At 42.2% G+C, this 12,828-nt stretch overlaps 1 protein-coding gene across 1 annotated transcript in view; it reads left to right on the top strand.

The window, feature by feature from the left end:
- LOC107194024 (FH1/FH2 domain-containing protein 3) overlaps window positions 1-12,828 on the top strand; it is a 164,556-nt gene that overhangs the window by 57,259 nt on the left and 94,469 nt on the right. The window contains exon 4 of the mRNA XM_015583584.1: window positions 3,039-3,144. Within this exon, the coding sequence (XP_015439070.1) occupies window positions 3,039-3,144 (106 nt within the window). The remainder of the gene's footprint in view (window positions 1-3,038; window positions 3,145-12,828) is intronic.

Raw genomic sequence — 12,828 nt, 5'->3', positions numbered from 1 at the left:
GGCTGACTTAGGCGGGGTCGACGGGATAAATCTCCACCGAGATCGGATATCAGCGGCTCGTTCTTCCTATCCCTCCTGTTCCTTTCCATCGGAACCCTGGGAAACGATGATCTCGGCCTTAATCGGCTTTCCTCTTGTTTCCCCTAAACGTATTCCACCCGGACACCCTGCGTTCGAAACGCTTACGGTTTCTCGGGAATCGCTAGCACCTGAGAAATTCCTTGTGGCGACACCTCTTGCATTCTGCACGTAGGTGAAACCATCGTTGCGTCACACATGTACTGGGTCTCCTCAGGGGCTAGAGTCGGTCTCGGCCGGCTGTGGACCACAGCCTGTGGTACGGGTGTTAGCGACCCCGAGGTACCCGAGCTCGCATCCTCGTGGGGCCGCACACCGATTTATCGGTCGTAGCGGCACGGGACTCGCAACCCCGAGGCACCCTAGGTCATACCCAGGGGTGTCCACAAGTGGGCATACGGGTACTGGCGATCCCGGGTCATCCCTCCCGAGCTGCCTGGCCAGTGTCATGAAGCGAGATAACTATGGTCTGTTTTTCGAAAGAAGAGCCCTGGGAGGTAGGCCCTACATTTCGCGGTGTTGTCGCGATTGCGAGACATCTACGGCACTTGTGTCTCTCTCATTCTTCGCGTCTTGGCCAATGACGTTGGTCCGTTGACGTGCGTCCTCGTCTACGGTCGTCTGTCTCCATCGGACGTATTACAAACCTCTCGAGAAGGACCTACCTACAATCTCAAGTAGTGGGGACTGCGTTCGGCACACGCCCCTCAATCATCCATTGTCTGGAAATGTCAAGAGTTAAAATACATTAATAAGAACAAATTTATTTCTTTTGCAAGAATGTATTGTACCCAAATATTGAGAAACATATTAAAAGGGGATTAAATTAATACGTAGGTTATTAAACGCTACACGCGGAAATCGCAGGGTAAAGAAGGGGAAGTAGGTTTACCGAGCGTCTGAGCGAGAGGCTCTCGTGCCGAAGTGCCGGAGAATGGAAAGAGACACACAGTGGCATTGAGACCGTGACAACGTCGCACGAAATACGCAGCTCGTGTTGGATCCCTACCAGGCCACGCGCCGAGGCAGGGCGACCCCCGACGGCTCTTCTTTCGAAAAACAGACCATAGACTGGTAGAGCGAACGATGGTTCGCTCGAGGGGAAAACCATTCTCAAAATGGTACCATGGGGGCTGGGCTCAAGCCCAGGGATATGCTGGGGTGGCTCCCAGCATTCCCGCCCATCCGATTGAGGTTGGATCTTCGTGGTGGCAGTGGTAACCCTATATCGCGGGGTAGGGTGTGCTTGCACACCCGCCGTAGTGTTACGGTAAACACAACCGGGCACCGTCCAACCAGAGACGGTAGAGCTTTAGAAGGGGCTTCCACTAATCAGTGTGTAACATCACTTTAGGCATTTATTAAAATGAATTTTCTGCAAATCGAAAGCAAGTGAGATACTAAAGGTGATCACGTTAGGTGGGACAACCTTGTATGCACGTCCTTAACTAACCATTTTTTTGTTCTTAACGGGGGAAAACCTTGAAAAAGTGCACCGCCTCTGCTGGGGGCGGAGACGGCCAATGCGGGATTTCACTCGCTAAAACCCCCCCGGTGACCCTCTCGGGTATGAGGGCTGAATACGGGATCGCTCGACCACTTACCGCGACTAGCCTTGCTCTTGCGCTCCCTGTAGGTCTTTGAGGAAGGGCTCTTTTCTGGGGGGGTGGCATTGCCCCCCCCCCTCCAGGGGACAGTTGTGGATGCCGTCTCCCACCTCCTGCCTACACGTTGAGGGGTCACCTCTCGACGCTGTCTTCGATAGGGCCGACCGCGAAAGGGGGTGGTACCCTCAGTACCACCCCCTCGGCTCTGGATGCCCTGCGGGCGACGCGAGGGGTCATCGCGGTTGTAACTCGTATAAACCGCGCCCCCCGCAGGGCCCGCCTTTAACTAACCATGGAATATCCTCGTGATTAAGGCAGGCTCTGCTAGGTATAACATTACTGACTCCACTGGCAGGCTCAGGACGAAACGCTCCCTCTCTCTTTCTTTTCACCTGTTCGTAACATCTGCCACATTCTGGGATATAGTTTTTTTTTCTATACAAAATTATTATTACTTAATTTTGCCGGTGACCTGCTTGGATCATTTAGGGAATTGCGATCTATGCTGATAGAACGTGCGAGAAGATATCGCCCATTAGAAATTCTTCAGAAGTACAGTGTGTTTAACTCTGAAAGTTTCAGAACGATCTTTTGCCTATATCTCAAATATAGACGTAATTTAGTCACAAATCTTTTGGAAAAAACACCACAGCCGTAACTTCCAATTGGTTCACCCTTCAGAAATGTATGGTCAGTCTTTAAAGGTTAATTTACTCTATGTATAGTTCAGAGGGTTTTCTTCTTTTCAGCCGTCTGGTTCCTCTTGGGTTATTGCTTTGGTTGTTTGTTTACTCAATGAATAATTGTTGCTTAAATGTAAATAAACCATATATGCAGGGAATTAAATTTAACTCACACAAATTAATCCATGAATCTGTGAACATTCGAAAGCATCGACTACTTATAATTGTCACCCTATATGAAAAGAAAAAATATAAACTGAAAATACTGTAAAATATTGTTGAATGACAAGGAATCCAAATTTACACCTTGTCGATTGAGTGGGCAATTCGTTAGCAGAGGTTCAATACATTTTAGAAATCTTAATCGTTCCTTTCTACGCACCCAGGAGTGCGAATAACTGTATACAAGCATTCTCGTTAGAAATATTCATGAAAGAATAACGTCGATATTCAGGGGCCATCATTTTCACTGAACCAGTGTCGTAACGGAGCCGTGAAATATTTTAGCATTTCTAATCGCGACCGCGGTTTTGTATTGGGGAAACCTGTCGATTGGGAGTCTCATCTTGCGGTGAATAAATTAGGCATAAAAGCGACGATTACCTGTGTAACAGGTATCCATTCCCTCTGCCGGAACGGTATTTACCATATATGTACTTTGGTTTTCTAGGAGGACAAGGACCTGGTGCACGAGTTTGTGCAAAATGATGGTCTTGCCTGCCTCATCAAGGTTGGCAGCGAGGCCGACCAGAATTACCAAAATTACATATTACGGGGTGAGTATCCTGACAATTTGTCGATAGATTGCCACATGTTTCATGCGTAACGTCGCTTAGACGTCTAATAATGTGTCGAGGCTTCCTGATGACGTTTCGAGAGCAGCTATATTTTCGTAAGACACGGGTGTACTCCAAACTACAGTCATAAATATTTACGAGCGAACAATATTACGTTTGTTGAGAAACGTTTGAAGCTCGGCACACTTAATTAGTCGGAGAGGATCAGAGTATGAATCGTCTGCTTGACCGCAGTCGATCTTATCGTGGTTAATACCGTTTAGTAGATCTCACCGTAAACTTTATAAAGAGTACTCGAAGAGGAGAAGATCGAGTTCATATATTTTCTGATACTTGGCACATTGAATGCCATATCGATCATCGGTGACCGACACAGTATTGTCTCTCCTACATAGTTCTGAAGTTTCTTCACAACGTTTTTCGCCAAATTTTCTGAGATTTGTAAACAATTACCGCATCGCTTGGTCCTGTATTGTCTCTCCTACATAGTTCTGAAGTTTCTTCACAACGTTTTTCGCCAAATTTTCTGAGATGTGTTACTAAAATCAGCTCGACGCTTAACGGGTTAAATCACTGCTGTTATAACATGAAATGACCCGAAAAAGATATTTAATTTTCGACAATTTGTTTAAACTTTAATTAACTACTGTTTATGTATTACAATGTTTATGGTTACAACTTAACACCAGACTAACCAAACCTGATAAAATGACGATTTTCAGTGTTCATATTTTACAGTTACTGAAATAATAGGGTCTTTTTGTCGAAATTTGTGTTAGCCATTAATTTATTATACACATTATGTTATACTGCATTATGTATATTATAATGTTATACGATTTAATTCAGTACACGTTCAGTGCTGGTAATTTTAATGCTAACACGGTTCTCTAATGTGTTTTTAATGCTGCTACGTTTTCACAGATTGAGTATAAATACAGGTATTACGTGAGCCCAGACGTGTGGGTTAGAAATAAGCGATTTAATGATAAAATCTCCCGGGAACAGGTACATTTAGAATCTCGGACGGAGCCCTACATGCAAAACTAAAATATCCTAAGGGTGTTTAAAGATGAGGGGTTCTCTGTAGGGTCAAGTGGGTCAAGTACGAACAAGAGGGATTAAGAGTGTCACGGTTGGTCAGGAACAAAAAAGGTGTCTGCTAGAGAATATCAAGGAGCGTTGGAGATGCTAGAGGGTCAAGGTGTGTCAAGGGTGGTTAAGGATGGTTCGGAACGAAGTCAACGTGTATGTTAAAACTATGAAAAAAATGAAAAGGGTTGGTTAAGATTACTTAGAGGGTGTCAGGAATGTCTTGGTTTCAGTTAGGTTAGTTAAAAAGAGTGCAAGTTCTATTTTGAAGGCTGCGGGAAATCAATGAATGCCAAAAGCGATTAGGGAGTGCCAAATGATGTTAAAATGATCAATCGTAAGAATGGGTCAAAACATTAGTACATCGGTAATTTTGATCTTTTTTATTTAAATTCGTTTTTTGAAGAAAAATCACGCTTTTTTCATGAGAATTACATGTGGAATTGTTTTGCTGAAAATATGGTCAATTTTAAGACCGGATAAGAGGAAGTCTATCGTGATCGAAAATTCACGAATCAGTCAAGGAAACCAAACTCAGACTTCTAAGAAATTATTTCGAAATCACTTCTCACATCGTATTGAAATTTTATGATCGCTTTGTTGGTTTTAGCGTTCAAAGCCGTTCGAACTTTTCGGCCAACCGAATATTTCATATTCCTTTATTGGCTATGGACACATAAAAACCGGAGTCTACTAATCAGTTTATAGTTCCCGGCTGCATTCCCAAGATGATCCGAAAGGGAATTCCGTTTCGACCCGACAGGTCGAAGCTAATACCAAACTACGCTGGTATCTGCATCGCTCTATCGGAATTAGCGTTTACGCCCGGCGTAAACGCGTCTGAAGTGCAATGCATAACAGCCGCGCGCGTAGTCGGTGTTGGCACCATTGCGTTGCGTTCGTGGCCGAGATTGCTCGGCAAACAGGAGGGCGTCGTACGTCTCGGACGCTCCCGTAAATACCGATAAGATAATACCGTCGTAATGCGGCTAACAACACCTAACGAGCGACGCATCAGCACCTTCGCCAAACCTTAGCCAGCCCGAGACGCGTCGCTTCTATCCCCCTCCCTCTTCTTCGCGAACCCCATTTCACCTACGACGGAACGCGTATTTTCCGCGCGATACGCAACAGACTTCAACACAACATACATACACCTAAAAATGGCGTAGAAGAAACGTCTCCTTATCACTTCGTAAGTTTATTTCAAATACTGAAATAAATGTTAAACCGAATGTTAATTTGGTACAAATTTCAGTAATTCCCGATACCAAGTGGTAGGAAGTTCTCCTTCCATGCCACATTTTCTCCTAGTGGAAGTCAGTGTACATGCTATGCAGATCTGAGCTGTTGGCGCGTGGAAGGAACCGATTGGTTAAATTCCTATAGGCCCATCTTTTCAATCACAGTCGTAGGAATAGGGTAGCGTAACCTGTTGTACCTCGGACATGGTTGTACCACGGCCCTATATCCTATTTTAAATGTTCGTGGATTTTTTTTGTAAAATTTGGACTACTAGTTTATACATAATCTGCGAGGAGTCCTACAAAAGTTAGTTTGCAAGTGCTCGCGTCGTAAATCGAGGCGGTACGACAATTTGAAGATTTTTTCACATCAAAAGTAATTCTTGTTTCGTCTAAACTTTTGGAAACAACTTTATTTCTGTGCATAAAGCTACAACCAATTATTTTAATATAGTTTCGTAACTTACTTAACGATAGATTGTTGTAGAATGAAGTGTTTAATCTCGAAGTTGTTTTTGTAATTTTTGTGAAGTGTTGTACCTTGGGCCTAAAAATCGTGTTGTACCTTGGACAGGTTTTTGTTTAACTTTCCGATATTTTATCTCTTTTTTTCTAAACACGTGAGCAAATTATTAAGGTGCCCCATAATAAAAACGGAATAAAATAGTTATGATGACTAGAAAACATAGAAATATTAGTTATACCGTACAGACTGATTAAAAAAGTATTAAAATTGTTATTAGAATAGAGATTTAAATAACCCTAATGCTCTGCATATTATAAGTATTATTGTAAAACAAAAAATATATATTCATACATAATTAATAAAAACAACTACTAGGTCCGAGGTACATAGGGGGTATTGTACCATGGACATAATTACCGTTTCTTCTGTAATCATTTATAATTCTAATAAAATATATTGGAATCATTTTACAAAAATTATGTTATGTTTCTTATTAATCAGTAAACTATATACAATCTATCAAGCGTGTAAATTATTTAGGATTTTAGAAAATAAAATAAAAACAAAAAACGTACCCAAGGTACAACAGGTTCCCCTAGAGGTATTGTGCAGTACTGGTGAGATGATGAGTGGAAAAACTTCGGCTACGATTGGTCAGAGTGGAAGAGGCACGTCTTATTCCATGCGCATTTTTGGCACTAGTGAACTATTGGCCCAAGCGGTCATACACACAATCGGGTCATAAACCAAGCGAGAAAGCAAAGACACACGGGGACACACGTTAGTAACACACAGAGAAGGAGTTAATTTAGTAGACACAGGTCCAAGATCAACGGATTCGTATTCTGAACGCGTAGTTTAATCTATGTCACTGTACAATCAGATCCACGGTGGAGAGCAAGTTCACGAGATTAGTACAATGAATTTTGCTGCATTCCTGACGATATCGGGCAATACTATCGTTCGACCATCTTTCGACGAAACAACTGAAGATTGAAACATGTGAAGATATTCCCTCGTATTAATCACGAAATACACAACTTTCACTGACAGAAAAATAAAAAAATCACTATATTATTGTTTTCTCCCACAACATCGTTTGAAGGGAAGCCACTATGGTAGCGTTTCGTTCTAGAAAATCACTTGGTGGGAATCCACCATAGTGACCTGTAGTGCCTAAACAACTAAGTGTTAAGTTTCAATAAACTACATTTAAAATCAATATGTTGTCCGTTTTGTGCGAAAGGTGTTGCTTCGAGTGAAGTTGCTTTAGTCGCGCCACGTGCAAGTACTACCAAAACACGAGCGATCGTCGGATGGACCACGGGTTGTAACGCTACTCTCTCTTGCCCCTGTGCCGTCTCGCGCATCAACATCTCAGCTATGCACTGTACATTCTCCTGAGAACATGCGCCGTGATACAGCTCCGCGTTGTGTTTACAAAAGCGGCGGGCGCATAACCGCGTGACGCCGCTCGCGAAACCGCGACGGGTTGCAGATTATGAATGCACCCTTTGATCACGCGTTTCGAGTGGGCTCCGCTCGACGCAGTCCCGGTCAAGTGCTTCGTAAACCTCCCCGAGCGTACAACGCACAAGAAGACTAATTCCGCGATCTGCCCCGGCTAGTTCCGCTTGCAGCCCACTTGTGGCTCCCCGGGTCCCTGTTCTCTTTCCAGCCTCTACCCCTATCCCGATAACGAACACGAGACCTCCGCCTCTCTCGTCTTCGATTCCGCGGGGACTTCGAGTGCACTGTATACCGAACACCGGTCCTCCGGCCGCCTCGAGAGACCTCGAGATCACCGAAACTTCCGCTCCAGGACGGGGAAAAAGCGCTACCCCGTATGGAAATGGGGCCACGAGCTTGGGCGGTTTCGGTTTCTTCGAGTTAAGGCGGGTGCTCGATCCTGGGGTTTCTCTTCGTGAACTGGTCGCGCCGTTTGGTGCTCGGTGAGATCGATTCTGTGAGCTTTGAAGGAGTTTGGCTTGCTTTCTGGTTGTTAGTAGGTCAGGACTGTGTTTGGCGAGGCGAAGGGTTTTCAAATTGATGGATTTAGTTGATCGAGGAGGAAGTTGGCTCGGACTTTTACAGGAATGTCTGCTTGTATTGGAATTGGATCAGATGAGGGGGGTGAGTAGAGCAATTGGGTAAGGGCTGATTTTTTAGTTGAAGATCATATTGTTATGTACATAGAAGGTGATTCATCAAAATATAAAAAAAAAATATATAATAAAATCTGTTCCTTTGAGGCTTCATTGTCGAGATAATCAAATTTTTCGTTCAAGGACTTGGCTAGCACGTCTGTCCATTGCATTTCGTTTTTACTTACTACTATGACGAACATACGCGTTTCAGATTAATGTTGAAATTCGATTTTCTCGAGAACGAAGTCTCAAATGAAAAAATGCTGTTCTATATTTTAGACTCATTCTTTCATTTAAAATCACCTCGTATCCGCATGTACATAATTTCCGGAGGTACCCTGTTTATCTTCATTTTTCTTTAGAAGTTCGTGCTTTGAATTTTACTTGATGAATTTTTGGTTCAGTGGATTTTACAGTAAGATGCAATTTGAAAACATTCAGTAAAATTTACTGTTTTTTATTTTAAAATTTTAACTTTTATATCACGAAGAAGCAATAATCTGTATTGTTGGTTTTTATTGGTTATTTTGTTTAAGTACTATTATTGCAAACATCTGGTGATGTGTCGATATTCAGTTGGTCATATTAACATGATTACATGAAAAACGGGACATACCATGGTATAGACATTAATTCGCACAATAATCTACGTACTCTCCTGTTTTAGATAAGTTTAAATTCAGATTTAACTGTTCTAAATCTCACACAAGATTGGTATCACAAGTGAAATACTTCTCAACCGTTTAGCTCCGGGGCTGGAGTTAGAAATGCATTACGAAATTCCCGCCAAATTTTTGTTATAAAATTTATAACTTTTTTATCTGTTCGATTTTAAATTAGAGTAGTAGGGGACCAGTGGGATCCGCCTATCGGTGGGGTGACGCCGCGCGCGCGCAGGGAGTTAACCACGTGACCTTAGCGCGCAGTTATTCCGATTGTACTATACGAGACAGTTGACGTCGTCGGGAGTGCGCTGACCTATACGTATATGGGACGACGAACTGCGAACGTTTTATAGGAAGAAAGACAAAACGGAAGATTTGGGGTATATAATGGTGTATCTGAAGTATCTACGTGTCACAATAGATGCTATTTACCTTGCATATGACTGAAATACGTAGGTAAACTGCAAATAAAGCGTGTACGAATACTAATACAACTTTAACATAATTTTCCAAGAGAACGGTTGAGTTGCGATCCATGGTTCCTTTTATACTTTTTACCCCCTTGACGAGTAGAATACAATGCAATAATAAAAAAGTTTGACCTTGAATTTTAAGGTCAAGGTCGCGTTCTTTTGCAGACCTCCACCGATCCAGAGGTGTAGAATAACGCTATGGAAGCCGTGACACTGAATTTTCACCCACCCTGTACAATTTAATTAGTTCTTAGAGGCCGCAACCAATGATTCTTAAAACGCGAATGCCCATTACTCAACCGAACGTATTAACTTTTCAAAGCAGATTATCGATACAAGATGACATCGGAGCTCCTTCGACTCTTTCTACAAACTGAGAATCGACTTCCGTCAAGGATGAATTAGATTAATCGTGACAGTTCAATGGAGAGCCTTTTACAACCGTTCGCAAGTAGCGAAGGGAACCCCGCGGAGCTTACCGGTTGTTCCGCCGAGTCGATTAAGATTAAACGAATATCGAGCGACTAAGAGCACCCGATAAGCGTCCCAGCGTTGCCGGATAACGCGATTCGTAAAACAATTTGCTGTTTACGGTTTATCGCACGCGTAAATCAGGCCGCGTGTTCTCAACGGGTGTCGCTCGCGGAAAGGCCGAGCTATGTTCACTGTCCAATTTACCGGAGGGGGCTCATTGTGCGTTCCTTATCTCTGGGTAAACAGGAGATTTATCACGAGCAAGCTCGAAGGAGGGGAGTGTGGGGCGTCCAACCTTCTGATGCGGCGAAATCTAGAGACCGTGTCGACGCTCCGGTGTGTCAGGTTTGGTTGATTACAGCGACGCTCCCCTCCCCCTCCCCCTCTCCCGTCCATGGTATTGGCTCATTAAAGCGCCGACGCTCCAACAGTTTCGGCTCGCTGGGAATGTTCCAATGGTAACTCTGATAAGACATTTCCCTAACTCAAGCGAAACCGGGCTCCTCGCGCGGAATGGAATCCCATCTCCGTTCCATTTAATTGTGGGACTATAAGGGTCAACTTTTACCCACCGATCCACTTCTGCTTCCATTCAGCTTTCGTTTCAATGAGTTGAGCGAAATTCTGTGGCTTATGGGGAGTTACTCTTTTGTGTTGAATTCATTTATTGTAACGAGTAGGTGTTTGTTATAGTGGCGAGAAATACAAAAAGGAAAGGAAGAATAGGATGTTACGTACGAAGACACTCTCGGACCTCTTAACCCTATCGGGAGTTGGAATACATCCGGCTAAATTACGTAATTGACCACGGGGTGTTATAGCGTGGCCAGATTTTCTTGGAAAACAGTTTCCGTTGAGGAACAAGCGTGTCCCCACTACTTTTAGACTCGATTTTCGGGATATAAAAAGGGACGCGTACAGCTCATCGGTGGATCATACTCATATCAAAAGTCTAGCTAGTGAGATCGGATATTAAAGTCCCTCCCAAGCATTTTTAAAAGTAAGCTAAACTCTGCATAACAAATCCCCGCATTTTTCAGTGCGTGACCACAACTTACAGTAACATTTGTAAAACCTTTACTTTATTAAATATATTTTTATACGTTTATATATTTATAATTCAGCGTTGTTCGTTTCAACTTTAGAATAACATCTAAATTCCCAGCTAGAAGCGAACCCACAAAGGCACACTTTTACCGCTCGAAGTGTACCGAATTCTTAAAGTTACGAGGCCCATACTAACAATCCTAGTGGCTCCCTAAGATGGACTAGGCTCAGGTTCGTCCACGAAAATCTTCCTAGGGGCTCCCTGTGACGAAATAGGCACAGGTTCGTCCACATAACAAACTCTAAAAATCAAACTCGCCATTTCCTCGGCTTTCGCAGCCGCTTAGCCCTAGCTCGTAACAAGGAAAATAGAAAAGTGTAGAATTAGAAACCAAGGAATGGTAGACTAGTTTTGTTGAAGTCCTGTGAGTATAAAATGCTAACTACATAGATATTCGACTGTGGATATTTGTGCAAATATAACATTTGTAGTTTATTTTCTCGAAACTGGACACGAAGAAAAATTTATTGTTCCTGTTAAGGGTTCCAACAGGTTTGAAATAAAAAGATGACCTGAATAAACTTTTTTAACCTCCATCCGGATAGAAGCGCCTCGGTGCCACTTTAATTACTTCATAATGAACAATATAAGTAACTAAAACTTTAATGTTACTATTTTACTAAATAACTAAACTGAATTGAAAGAAGTAAAACGTTTTAGAATTATTAATTTCAGCTACATATTCTGTACTGAAAGCCTCTGAAGCTCGTCTACATTTTAGCCTGATGAATATTAAACTTTGTACTGTACAGAATTTGAGAGGGTCAGATATTCTGTAAATGCAGAAAATTCAGAGTCTAGTAATTGTAAATAGTACTTAGTTGTGAGCATAATGTAACGATTTCTTCGTTTGTTCAACAATAATTCGATCAAACTTTTTTTCTGCAAAACTGTGTTATAAAATTAAAAGACTGGTAGGAATCATCGTACGTGGTTTAGTTCCTTTACCGTTTCAATTCATCGCATTAAAGACACAATTTTCTGAACATACAGGAAAATGGAATTACACGAAAACAATATTAATGTAAAATTATATTTGGTTGTTATTTTAAACTTTGTATTTAATAGCTCACGGTGGTCAGTTATGGTCGGATCAGTTTCATGGATACCGTATTGTACCCAGCATTAGGAGCGATAGAATTGAACAACAATATCTATACCTCGCCCGCCGGTCCGTATTTCTGCGTGCTGATTGATCGTTGTTTTGGCAAAAACAAGCAGAAGTTGTGACGCAACCTGAGTTTTGAGACAAAACGGTACGGGGTATAAAACACCTGTTCGGTTCAATTGGAACATTTAACTGGACCCTCATGCACGATTAAGCACGATATCGTACGAGGAGATGGCTTGGCAACGGGCGGGTCCCTGCTTTTGTAACGAACTTGACACCGAAACTAACGGCCCGCCTGAAAAACGCGGCTCGCTACACATTATATCACGTCCTCGGTCTGTGCCAAGAGACGAGTCCTCGAAAAACGGCGAATTCCCGAAATTTTCGAGATTAGAATTTTGTTGAAGGATTACCTTGAATTTTTCGGTTCAAACGAAGGCGATCTTTTATTGTAACCACTTGGACTGCTCTAGTGAAATGAAACTGAGGATTATCTTTTAAAATTTGAATTTTAAAAAGACGAAAATATTTGCTTAATTCCAGTTTTGGAAATCAGCTTTTGAAAATGTTAATTTGTATTAGCGTTAAATTAATTTATTGCTGAGAAATGGGGAACATAAAATTTGAGGCAATCAGCAGGTCTAATAAGAAAATCAATAGAAGAACTTCAAAAGTACTACTAACTTTCCTGAAATTGAAGGAGTTACAGTACTGGAAATATTTATTGTATCACTCGCAACAGACTCAGAACTCGAAGTAAACGTTTATTACAAAAGTTTGTAGCTTATCATCTTAGTTAAAATATGTAAGTCGGATACGAGTGATTGTATCAGTCATATTGTGTCACAACTATTTAAAGCAACCTTAATGAACATTACAGCTC

This window comes from Dufourea novaeangliae, unplaced genomic scaffold (assembly GCF_001272555.1).
Source record: "Dufourea novaeangliae isolate 0120121106 unplaced genomic scaffold, ASM127255v1 scaffold1, whole genome shotgun sequence".
In the NCBI taxonomy this organism is placed as follows: domain Eukaryota; kingdom Metazoa; phylum Arthropoda; class Insecta; order Hymenoptera; family Halictidae; genus Dufourea; species Dufourea novaeangliae.
This window is presented reverse-complemented; position numbering and strand designations above follow the sequence as displayed.